At 35.1% G+C, this 12,283-nt stretch overlaps 1 protein-coding gene across 1 annotated transcript in view; it reads right to left on the bottom strand.

Annotated features, from left to right (window-relative positions):
* Nucleotides 1-736: 736 nt before the first annotated feature.
* The window catches only part of ABCC4 (ATP binding cassette subfamily C member 4), a 277,290-nt gene continuing 265,743 nt past the window's right edge, over nt 737-12,283 (bottom strand). The window contains exon 31 of the mRNA XM_031958557.1: nt 737-995. Coding sequence (XP_031814417.1) covers nt 888-995 — 108 coding nt within the window. The 3' untranslated portion in view covers nt 737-887. The remainder of the gene's footprint in view (nt 996-12,283) is intronic.

Genomic DNA, 12,283 nt, shown 5'->3' on the forward strand with positions numbered 1-12,283 from the left:
CCATGTTCAGTACAAAACTGATAAACGTTTCCCCACCCTTGCTAATCCCTGTATAGTTAAGATAAATCTAAAAGATGAATGGTTTACAATGAATATATGTCTATGTTCTCTGAGATTAGATAAGTGGATACCCAATTTGAGAAAGCTTACATTAGTCTCCCTCATTCTGTCAAGAAAAATTATTTAAAAAAACCTAGCCTCTCCCAATATTTTGACATTGCCTCTTGAGCTTCAAATGATAACTAAAGCTAAAATTTCTGCCTTTGCCATATGTATCCAAAGTGCTTCTAAAGCATGAATTATATCTGTTATATTTTCTTCCACCCTCTGGACTACTTTATATAAGGACATTTAAAATATACAAACCTACAAACATCAAAGAGAAAAGGTGAGACTTTAAGTGGCAACTTCACACATCATTCAAGTTATAGAATCCCTGATGCTATTTGAAAACAATATGCGCATTTGAGAAAGTTAAAAAGTATATCTAAGTATGAATGATTCCTTATATACCTACATTAGCTTTGGTTTGAAGTCTGTGAGGGCACATCACCTGGTTGGATTCTTTTATTTATGTCTTGCCCCCATTGATTTGGTTAAAAAACAAAACACAACAACCAAACAAAGGGGGGAAAACCCACAAAAAAACAGCCTTTAAATAAAAATGAGAAATAATTTTGTTTCATTAGCACTTCAAATTATTTGATGAAATTAGAAAATATTTGTATAAACAACATATGGTGCATAAATATGTTTTTATGTTAAGAATAACAAAAATACAATCTAGTCATATAGTGCAAAAATCACTGTTAAAAGTTGTCCATCTGTTCTAAGAGGATCCCATTAGAGTTTAATGATCTGGACATAACATTTTCATTCTTCTGAGTTCACAGTGCTGTCTCAAAAACAATTAGACCTGAGGACTGTTCCTTTGAAGTGTTCGTAACTATGTAACCATTTTGAGTAACTTCTGGATAATTTCTTCTGAAGTACACCTAAAAAAAAAAAAAAAAAAGTGTAAATAAAAATCTTTTTTTTTTTTAAACTTACTGAAACTCATGTCATATTCATTGTCACTCTTTTCTGATCCTTTCTGAGTTATAAGCATCTTATATTTGTCTAAGAAAAACAGACATCATGGTTAAAGCAGAGTCTGAAAAAACAGTGTTTATTGTTCTGAAGAATTAACTCCATTAAAATCCTTACTAGGGCCAGACTGAACAACCTGTGGATAGAACCACTTTAGTTCTGATCATTCAGATTTACAGATAACGTTTTTATCACAACCTTAAACTGCTAAGTAAAATAATTTTTACTGGCTCAAAACATGGAGATAAATTAAAAAACAGTGACAAAAGAGGCTGTGAAATCTACCTTCTGCACAAGGATTTCTCATTTTCACACATAAAATGAGCACAATGGATTTGGATGTTAATATCAGGTTGTAAGCCCTATATTTTATAAACTATGATTGACAAGCATTGAAACTCCAGAGTATATGTATGAAATGTCCTGGCGTTTAATTTGTGCGGTAAAGCAGTTATAGGGCCTATAGAAATGTGATCTGGGGATAGGGTACCACAATAATGAAAGGAGAAGGAAAGGCTTTAACAATGACTCAACCAAGCAACTTCTCTAAAATGTAAGATGATACCAAATAATAGGACAGTTCTTTGCCAAGCCTTTGAGTTCTTGAATTCTACCAATTTCTAGCTGAACTAGAAGAGATACAGGTTTTCTGATAAATGTATAATCAGAACATAAAGGAAATGAAATGCTGTCAAGTCTCTCTGTTCCACAATCATCAGTTTTTAGCAGCTGTATCATATCTCTGTTCCTTGACAGATGCGCATAACAAAATGAAATAATGTCAAGACTTGTGTGCTCTTATCTAAAAATGTGTTTGGTGAAAAAGGACTTCAAATGTAATTTTTTTTCAAAGAAGAATGTGAAAAGTTTTGTTTGAGTCTTTAAAACAGAAAATGCACCATCTATCTGAGGCTGACATGTGTCATGAGCCACGGCTCATATTCATACTATTCTGGGGCCATTTTGTAAAACCAGGCTCTAAATATATTTGTGGGCACCGTCAACAAAGTGACTGTTAGATTTAATAGACTTTGCATGTGAAGGAAAAAAACCCGGCTGAAACACCTATATAATATGTGTAGCTTTATCCTTTTTCCCTGTTAGTTTCTGTAAGTGCTACCTTAAGATATATCCTTACATATAAAAATTCTGTATATTGAAACATCATTTAACAAGAAAAAAAGGAGGGAATTTTGTACTAATGCTTGAATACATCTGGATGAAATCTATGTACATTATTTTTATGCATGCAAAGGACTTGAAAATATATTTTCTATTTAAAAGAAAATTATCAGTTGATGCATTACTCTGGTCCCTCCTAACAGTTTGCTTTGTATATATATATATTTTATATACCTACATGTGTATAGGCTATTCCTCTGTTAGAAAGGATATGCATCACAGGGAGAGAATTTTATCTCTCTTTGTCTTTATACGTCTTACACTTAGCATAGCACTAAATAAATGATTCATTTTTGATAAACATAAAGGCTTCACACCAATTGTGCAGCTTCATTTCATGCTTTTCAAGCTATTCTGAAATCCATTAATTTAATGGAGACAAATTTTAAGCAGTTATATGTTATTTATATATGTAATGTAATATATATATATATATGCACACATACATATGCACATATACACACATATATTAATACATCACATGCCTCCCCCCCCCCACTCAGGGGGCAACTTTTTCTAAACAGAAATATCAGGAACAAAAGAATAAATAATGAATCTTCACTTTTTCCCAGGAAGATTATATCCACTAAAATAATTATATGCTTATTCACAAAGCATAGAGATTTTCAGTAGGGAACTCCTAAAAAATTACTATTTCATGACTATCTCAATGTAAAAAGGAATCTTAAGCCCTGGGTTCTAATGCTAATTCTATTACTGCCTAGTTGTGCGACCTTAAGCATATCTCTTGTCACTTGCTTTCAGATTTTTGACCAAAAATGAAAGAATTGCATTATGGTATGTTATGATCTATCTATGAACCCTATCTAAGGGTTCTAATTTTTTAAAATTTATTTAATAGCCTTTTATTTACAGGTTATATGTATGGGTAACTTTACAGCATTAACAATTGCCAAACTTCTTATTCCAATTTTTCACCTCTTATCCCCCCACTCCCTCCCCCAGATGGCAGGATGACCAGTAGATGTTAAATATATTAAAATATAAATTAGATACACAATAAGTATACATGACCAAACCGTTATTTTGCTGTACAAAAAGAATCAGACTCTGAAATATTGTACAATTAGCTTGTGAAGGAAATAAAAAATGCAGGTGGGCATAAATATAGGGATTGGGAATTCAATGTAATGGTTTTTAGTCATCACCCAGAGTTCTTTCTCTGGGCGTAGCTGGTTCAGTTCATTACTGCTCCATTGGAAATGATTTGGTTGATCTCATTGCTGAGGATGGCCAGGTCCATCAGAACTGGTCATCATATAGTATTGTTGTTGAAGTATATAATGATCTCCTGGTCCTGCTCATTTCACTCAGCATCAGTTCGTGTAAGTCTCTCCAGGCCTTTCTGAAATCATCCTGTTTAAGGATTCTAATTCTTAATGATTCTATTATACTAAATATATATACATATATGTATATATATAAATACATATACTAAATAAATATAGGTTATACTAAAATAATTTTAGAATTAGAGACTGAAATGCCTACCTTTAAACTTATTTTCCTTTCAATACAGGGCTAGCCTTGATTTATTTTTGTCTTTCTCTATCATCTCTCTATCTCTTTCTTATCATCTATTTTTTTGAAAAATGAGACCCTAGGCAGTCTCTCAGATAAAGGTTTTATATCTCAACTACATAGAGAATTAATTCAAATTTGTTAGAAGGTGCATTGTTCCCTAATGGATAAAGGGATAAAGAATATGAACAGGCAGTTTTTGGAAAAGGAAACCAAGCTTCATGTGGAAAAAATATTCTAAATCATTATTAATTACAGAAATGCAAATTAAAACAATTTTGAGGTACCACTTCACATCTCTCAGATTGGTAGAAATAGAATATTTTGGAGGGGATGTGGAAAAACTAGGATACTGTGAGAAATGGATGGGCATTTGTTGGTTTCCACAGTTGTTAAAGTTGAACTGAAGAAATGGAACTTGAATTGGAGGGGCTGAAACCCACAGGGACATTGGAAGGAGGTCAAGAGTAGAGGCTACCTCCCTCAAAAGAATATAAGCTGTAAGTTCCTTTGAGGCAGGAACTGGAGTGGGAAACATCCTGTCCAGTTAAGCATTTGATAGCCTCAGTATTTCTTACCTCACATTTTTAGAAACCCCAGTCAATGGGGAAAGGAGCCAGGGAGTTGGGGAGGGGGTTTCACATTAGGGAACAAAAAGGGACTGCCCCTTGCTTCTTATGTGATGTCTCTCTCAAACCCAACTTGAGTGTCAGAGACTGTGCACCCTTTCTAATGCAAAGAAAGAAACTTTTTCCTGTACTTATACTCAGACTCCTGATTGTGTTGGTGGTCGCTACCCTATCCCACATAACACTAATACTCTGTTGGTAGAATTATGAACTGATCCAACCATTTTGGAGACAATCTAGAATTATGCTCAGTGAGTTATAACACGATGTCTATCCTTTAACTCAGCAATACCACTATAATGTCTGTTTCTCAAGGTGATCAGGAGAAAGGGAAAAGAATCTCTATGTTTAAAAAATACACACATATATGTTTAAAATATATCTATACATCTATCTATCTATAACTCTCTTTGTTGTGGCAAAGAACTGGAAACTGAGAAGAGGATACCCATAAACTGGTGAATGGCTGAATTACTTGTGCTCTATGACTGTGATGGAATATTACTGGGCTGTAGGAAATGACAAGCTGATTAATTTTAGAAAAACAGGGAAAGACTTGCATGAAATAATACATAGTGAAATAAGCAGAACCAAAAGATTGTCACATAGAGTAACAGCCATAATGTTTAAAGAGTAATTATGAATGACTAAGCTATCCTATGTAATATGAATGTTTAATTTAACTATAAAAGATTAATGAAGGAAACTTATCTATCTACAGAGAAAGAATTTATATATATATATATATATATATATATATATATATATGTATGTATTTTATGGTTCCATACACACCTATCTATCAGAGGCAGAGCCAAGATAGCAGAGAACAGACCATAGTTTTGTCTGAGCACTTCCTGGCTTCCCTCAGATCAAGCCTCTGAATGGGTTTTGGAGCAACAGAACCCACAAAACTTGGGAGTGAAACAATGAAAAAAAGAGAGCCTAGACACATTTACTCCCCCCTCTCCCAAAAAATGTTAACCTTCTCTAACATGGGGTTGAAAGTGAGGGAGAGAGACAACTTGGAACTCAAAATGTAACCAACAGTAAATAGAATAAATAAATTTACAAAAATAAAGAGACACAATTCTACTGTTATAGGAAATTCTCAGTAAGGAATTCCTTATGCCACAGAATACAGAGAAGCATGAAAAGACCTACAGGAACTGATGCAGAATGAAGTAAGCAGAGTCAAGGAAAAAAAAATACATGATGACTGCAACAACTGAAAGAACCATCAAAAAAATCAAAACAATGTTTCATAATTACAAAGAACAAGCCTGGCTCCAAAGAACAGATATATGGAGCCATAGTCACCAAAAACTGCAGTGTTCTTCTTCTCTTTTATAATATATGATGGTTCTCTGGGAGCAGGTTTCTTGGGGAGGTTTTTTGGAGGGAGCCTTAATTTCAGTTCAAAGTAATAATCACCCCAAATGCAGCCAGCTGATAAGATCCAAATGTTTATTTTCTCCTTCCAAGTCTTGTCTCTTTCTTTGGGCCCGGTTAGCTTTTTTAGAGCTTCAAAGCCTTCAAAGTCTTGAGCTTCAGCCCCTAGCTCCCTCCTAATGTCTCCAGCCAGCACAAAGATGGAATATGGAATGACTCTTATCTCCGCCTCCGAGAGTGGGCTTCTGTATCTCCCAAGAGTGCTCCTTGGCCCTGAGAGCTTCTCCACAGTTCAAATTCCATCCTCATCATTCAAACAAAACTTCTCTGTCCAAAGTTACTAATGATTTCTTAATGCTTAATCTAATGAACTTTTCTCAATCTTCATGCTCCCTGCAGCTTCTGAGACTGTGATCACCTTTTCTTCCCTGATACTCTTTTCTGTCTAGGTTTTTGGAGACGCTCCTTCTAAGGATCCTTTGCTGCAACTTCATTTAAAACGTGTGCATTAACTATGGATATCCCACAGGGCTCTGTTCTGGGTCCTTTTCTCTTTTTTCTTCTATATTGTTTTTATTTGGCGATATCATTAGCTTTGTAGATTTAATCATCTCTCCACTGCTGATCCTTAAATGAATTTACCAGTCCTAATCTTTCTACTTACTTCTAGTCTTTCATCTCTTAAGAGCCAACTGGACATCTTGAAATCTATGCTCAGTAGACACCTAAAACTCAAAATGTCCAAAAGTGAACTCATTGTCCTTACCTCCAAACCGCCTTATCTTTCTAACTTTCTTCTTACTGTTGAAAGTAGGTATGAGACAGTACTTAAAGCCAGATATCCTTGACTACAAAGCTATTCTTTATTTCCTGAGTGACTCATTCTCTCATCACAGAGGCCACAAAGTAATATTATCTGATGTTTTGTGTAAGAGGTTAGTGAACACTCATCCTACAGTTTTCTGCATCTAAAACTTTTTTACTCATTGCTATGCAGTATTGAGTGGCTCATCTATGAAGATGTATCAGAGAGTGATTCAGATTGCCTGAATCAGCTTTTTTGGAAAAGAACAATGTGGGATCAAGAAAACCTGACTGGGAAACACCTGTTTCCAGATGTTAAATTCCCTATTGCTCAAGAATGAGTCCTAATCTGTTGGAGTGAAAGCCTTGTTGATTTTGGCTAATTCCCATGATTTTACAATATTGATTCATGCTTAATGCTTGCATGTTAGAGAGGCTGACGATTTGAAAGCTAGCGCTTATAAAAAGCTATAAGTAGAGAGAGCTTGTCAAGAGTATCTCAACTTGAATAAAAATTGTGACAAAGATTATTACATTACATGTTCCTCTGAAGAGCTGTCCTGGGAAAATAAGCTAAGGGGCAGACTAAACATTTAGTCTCTCCATCACCTTGTATAAGAGGCTCTATCATATATGACAAAGAATTCTAAATATTATTAAAAAAATTTAGTCCTATCAATGCAAATCAGCCTTAATAGCTCTGATTGTGTAACAAAAAAAACACTATATTGATCATTGCAATACTGATGACTTCCAAAGGACTGATGAAGAAATATGTTACCCACCTTCCTGACAAAGAGAATTTGAGGTGCAGAATGAAAAATACATTTTAAGATGAAGCCAATGTGGAGATTTGTTTTGCTTAACTGTAAATCTGATATCCTAATATAAGTGCTTTAGTCTGGGGGTTGGTGAGGATGACAAAGGAGAAGGGGAAATAGCTGACCAAACTATGGTATGAAAATATCACAGAATATCACTATGTATAAGAAGGATAAAGGTGAAAAATTCAGAGAAGCATGGAAAAATCTAAATGAATTGATATAAAGTGAAATAAATGGATCCAAGAAACCATACACACACACACACACACACACACACACACACGTATGGTGATTAGTTTAGACAGAAAGAAAAATAACCCAAAAAGTGAATGTTGCAAAGAACAAATACAAATATGACTCAAAAAAAGAGATATATGAAGATATTTCCCAACCTATCCCTGTCCTATTTCAGAGAGTGGGAGATTCACAGTACTGCATATATTTTCAAACTTTTTCAAAGTATTGATGTTATATGTTTTTCTCTTTTTTTCCCGCATTGTTTTTGTCTTAAAAATATTATGCTATGGGACGATTCTCTGGAAATTGGGGACATATTGGGAGAGATTGCAGTGATGCAAAACCCCCCAAACAAACAAAAAAAGGAAAACAATAAAAGCTTATTTAAAAAAAATTATGCAAGCAATCTAAAGGACAAGGAGAGATACTGTGGGAAGGAAGATTACTTAGGTAGCTGCTATAATAATCCAGTTGAGAATTGTCAGTGTTTTTATAGTAAAAACTAGAAAGAAGGTAAGAGCCAAGGGATACTGCAAAAGCATTATCAAACACAAAAATCACAATACAGAAACCACAATTTAAAAAATAATGAATAACAATAGCTAGCAAACTTGCAAAATGCTTTAAAATTACAAAATCCCTTTTAGAGATATTATCTCATTTTATTTTTCCAATGACCCTGGGAGATAGGTGTTATTGTTATCCTCATTTTACAGATGAGGAACTGACAATGACAGAAATTGAATGACTCACCCACAATCACATATCTAGTAAGTAGAAGTGAATTCAGATCTTCCTGACCCCATGTCCAATGCTTTATTATCTACTGGGTCATCTAACTGCATACTTAAACCACTCTGCTTTCACTGAGAAAATTAGTCATTTTAACAAGAACTAAAAAAGGTTTTTGTACTATTATTAAATAAAATAAAAATAACTAACATATCTTTTATTTAAATTTTTACCCTTTCTGTTTTATGTAACTTTTATGATATGCATAATATATTAGTACAGTAGTATCCATCGTAATTTTGTAACCTCAGGCTTGCCTGGATATGCCCATTTCACCAAAGACTATGGAGAATATCCAGATTGCTTAGCGCTGAGGCCTCTGTGTCCCTTATCACATGGGCAGGTATAGCCTCCATTGACTGGCTCCTTGTATCTTTAAAATTGACAAAATAAGACCCTCTTTTGGCTATTTTTTCTGCTTCACTTTCTGGCTTATGACAGAAGATGTGTATAAGCTGCACAGTCACATGGATGCCATGTACTAAACTGGTGAGAGGGAAATAGCTTCTTTCCCCTGCACTCTCTCTCTCTTTTACTCTAGTTCTTATAAATAAGATATTTCTGTTCTGTTTTGTTTATCCCTCTCAATCCCACTGGCTCCCATTGGACCACAAGATATATTAGTGAGATGGTACAGTCCGTCTGGCATGGAAGCTCTGAGAAGCCAGGGTGTCTGGCACTTGAATTCTAGGGGAGTTTTTGGTGTTGGAGCCAGTACTGCGCTTTATAGTAATTGAACTAGGCTGTGCACCTAATCTCCTTCTTTTCTCCAAAGACTAAGTGGTACAAAGGGCCGTACTCCCCATTAGAGGGAAATTATGCTTTCCATGGGGAGTAATATATTTGGTATTACGCTTTTTGAAGTAATTATTTCAGTATAAAAGCTAATCTTTTATCTAATGTAACTGGGGTGTACTTGAGGAAATAGAACTGATGGGGCATACAACCACCCACAAGAAACTAGATACTCCCAAATTCACTGAAGGGTGCCAAAGAAAGTTGGAGAAAGAACTGAAATATAATATAGCTGGCCAGCAGGCCATATTACATAATTTACATGTGAATATATATTATGGAGGGTGTTCCCTCCCCCCAATTTTTATGGATAAGACTGTGAAAAGGAAGCTCCTTTTCAATTCTGAATCTATGAAACCTCCAAAGGGGGCTCTGAGACATCCTTCCTTTTTTCGCTGCATACATTATACAACATTTTCACATTTCATTAGAGGATCACAGAATTAGAGCTCAAAAGCTCTTTTGAGACCATCTGGTCCATCCTCCTTGTGTTACAGAAGAAGGTTTTGTTACTTGCCCAAAGATACACAAGTTAAAGATTCAAACTAACTTTTCTTTCAACTCGTGCTCTAATTTTGTTAAATAAACCTTATATTTTCTGCAATTGTAGACCTGCTGAAAGTAGGAGACACTAGAGTAGTGAAGAGAACAACTGTACTTGGAGCTCTTAGAAAAACCCAGGTTCAAATATTGCCTCAGAGTAATTGATGCTTAGTCTTTTTTTTTTTTTTTTTTTTTTAAAGTTGTGTTCAACTTTTTGTAATCCCATTTGGAATTTTCTTGGTGAAAATACTGGTGCAATATATTGGATTTAACATATATTTTAACATTTTTAACATGTATTGGACTACCTGCCATCTAGGGAAGGGGTGAAGGGAAGGAGGGGAAAAGTTGGAACAGAAGGTTTTGCAAGGGTCAATGTTGAAAAATTATCCATGCATATGTTTGTAAATAAAAAGCTATAATAAAAAAATACTGATGCAGTTTGCCATTGCCTTCTCTGGTTCATTTTACAGATGAGAAAACTGAGGCAAATAGAATGAAATGACTATCTGAAGTCACCAAGATGATTCTTCCCAACATTCCCAACACTTTATCCACTATTCTATTCACTTACTTAATTTCTCTGGGCCTAAAATAAGGATGCAGGACTTAGCAGTGCTGAGACTCAAAAGTTATGATTTTATCATTTTCAGGGTGCTGGGCACTTAGTAAAGATCCTATAAATATTGGTTGAATTAAAAGAGACCAACATACAGATTGTCTCTGGACCTTTTCCTAGCTTGGTAGGTCCTGCTACAGTTTTGTGCTCTGCTGACATAGTTTTTTGAGTTCAAGTTTACTTCCACATCTTGGTCAAATCAAATCAAATCAAGTATTTATTGAGCACTTATTACATCCAAGGCATGTGATGGGAATATAACAAGCAAAAAAAAAAAATTTCCTGTCCTCAAGGAACTTACATTATAATGGGGAAAAGCACATTATTGGATGATAATTCCTATGAGATCAAGGATAAAGGGATAAAGGAAACTGAAGAGTTGAGCAGTAGGGAGGGAGAGGGGAGGAAGAAATGCAGTGAGGAGAGAGAGAGAAGGATGGGATGTAGTAGAGAAAATTTAGAGTCAAGAGTGGAGCTCAGAGAGAAAAAGAGACATAGCTAGTCTGGGAAAACTTTCTTTAAAATGTAAGTTATGGGGAGAGTCATGGATACACAGGAAAGCATCTGAATAATACTATAGAGGAGGAATTATTTTATGTGATGTAATAATTCATTAAAATTACTCATTAAAAATCAGTTCAACTTTTTATTTATATTATTTTTCTTTTTGCTTTCAAAGTTAAACTTCTCAGTAGGAAAAACCAAGCTCTGTATCTACTTTGTAACCTTGCCTATATTAAAGTCTTTGATTATGATGATGGATAAAGCTCTCCAAGTCCTTTGTAGCCTCATAATTCTATGGATATGCCAAACAAGCAGCAGCTCACTCATGTGATATGCCTAGTCTCTTGATTTAGGAGAAAGTTGATTGATTCTTGAGGTAACAATTTATTTGTTTGAAGTGAGATTGCTGCTAGGTTTTACCCAGAGTTTGGATGATAATTCTGATTTGACAATCTCAGGACTAAAATACATTAAATAGAACTGCAAATAGTGGATTTTTCTAGTGACAGAGGTTATGTTAAATCTACTGGTTAAAGTAAAAGAATACCCTGAGGTCCCCCCTCCTTCCTTCCCTCCCTCCCTTTCTCTCTCATATTTAGCTATCTATCTATCAATCAAAGTCTTATTTGGATAAGGGAGGGGGAAGGGATGGAGAAAGTCTTGAATGATATAGATACTCTGGGGATAAAGACACCTAACTTGTTAGGCATTATTAATCTTAGATTATTAACCTTGGCATTTCTACTCGTGTTTTGTAACTTGTTCCAAAGGAAGTTAGTCATTGACTGTTCAGATCTAAGGCCCTTCAGGCCATGCTGAAGCTACCCGTATAAGCGCTGTGTGTTCTGAGTTAGCCTGACCCCAAGAAATACCAAGCAACTGTGATGCTACCACAATTTTTCCCAATGCCAGTCATTCTTCTGCCATGCTGGGAATTCCTCCAAGTCTCCATGTAGGACATGTATCCTGTTCAGGTAATTAGGTAGCTTGATCCTTGAGATATACATGAATAAAATGAGCAGCCACAAATTAATTGGAAGACAGAATGATCATTGTCTATGATGAACTATGTGCAATATGTGCAAATGCAGAAGGATTTCCTTTTTGAAAATTCAATAAAGGATATGCTTTAGATTACCATAGGAAGAAACATAGTTCCAATTAGTCTGTGTTGCTTATTTAGGTAACCAAATGATGTCCTTAGAGCCAATGAGTTCTTAATTCTTTGAAACAAAGGCCTTTAACGCCAGATCTAATTTGGCTTTCTCTGGCCCAGTGGTTTTAGTGCACTAGAGACTAGACTGAGGGGGAGTGAGTTAAAGTCACGCACA

This window comes from Sarcophilus harrisii, chromosome 3 (genome assembly GCF_902635505.1).
Source record: "Sarcophilus harrisii chromosome 3, mSarHar1.11, whole genome shotgun sequence".
In the NCBI taxonomy this organism is placed as follows: domain Eukaryota; kingdom Metazoa; phylum Chordata; class Mammalia; order Dasyuromorphia; family Dasyuridae; genus Sarcophilus; species Sarcophilus harrisii.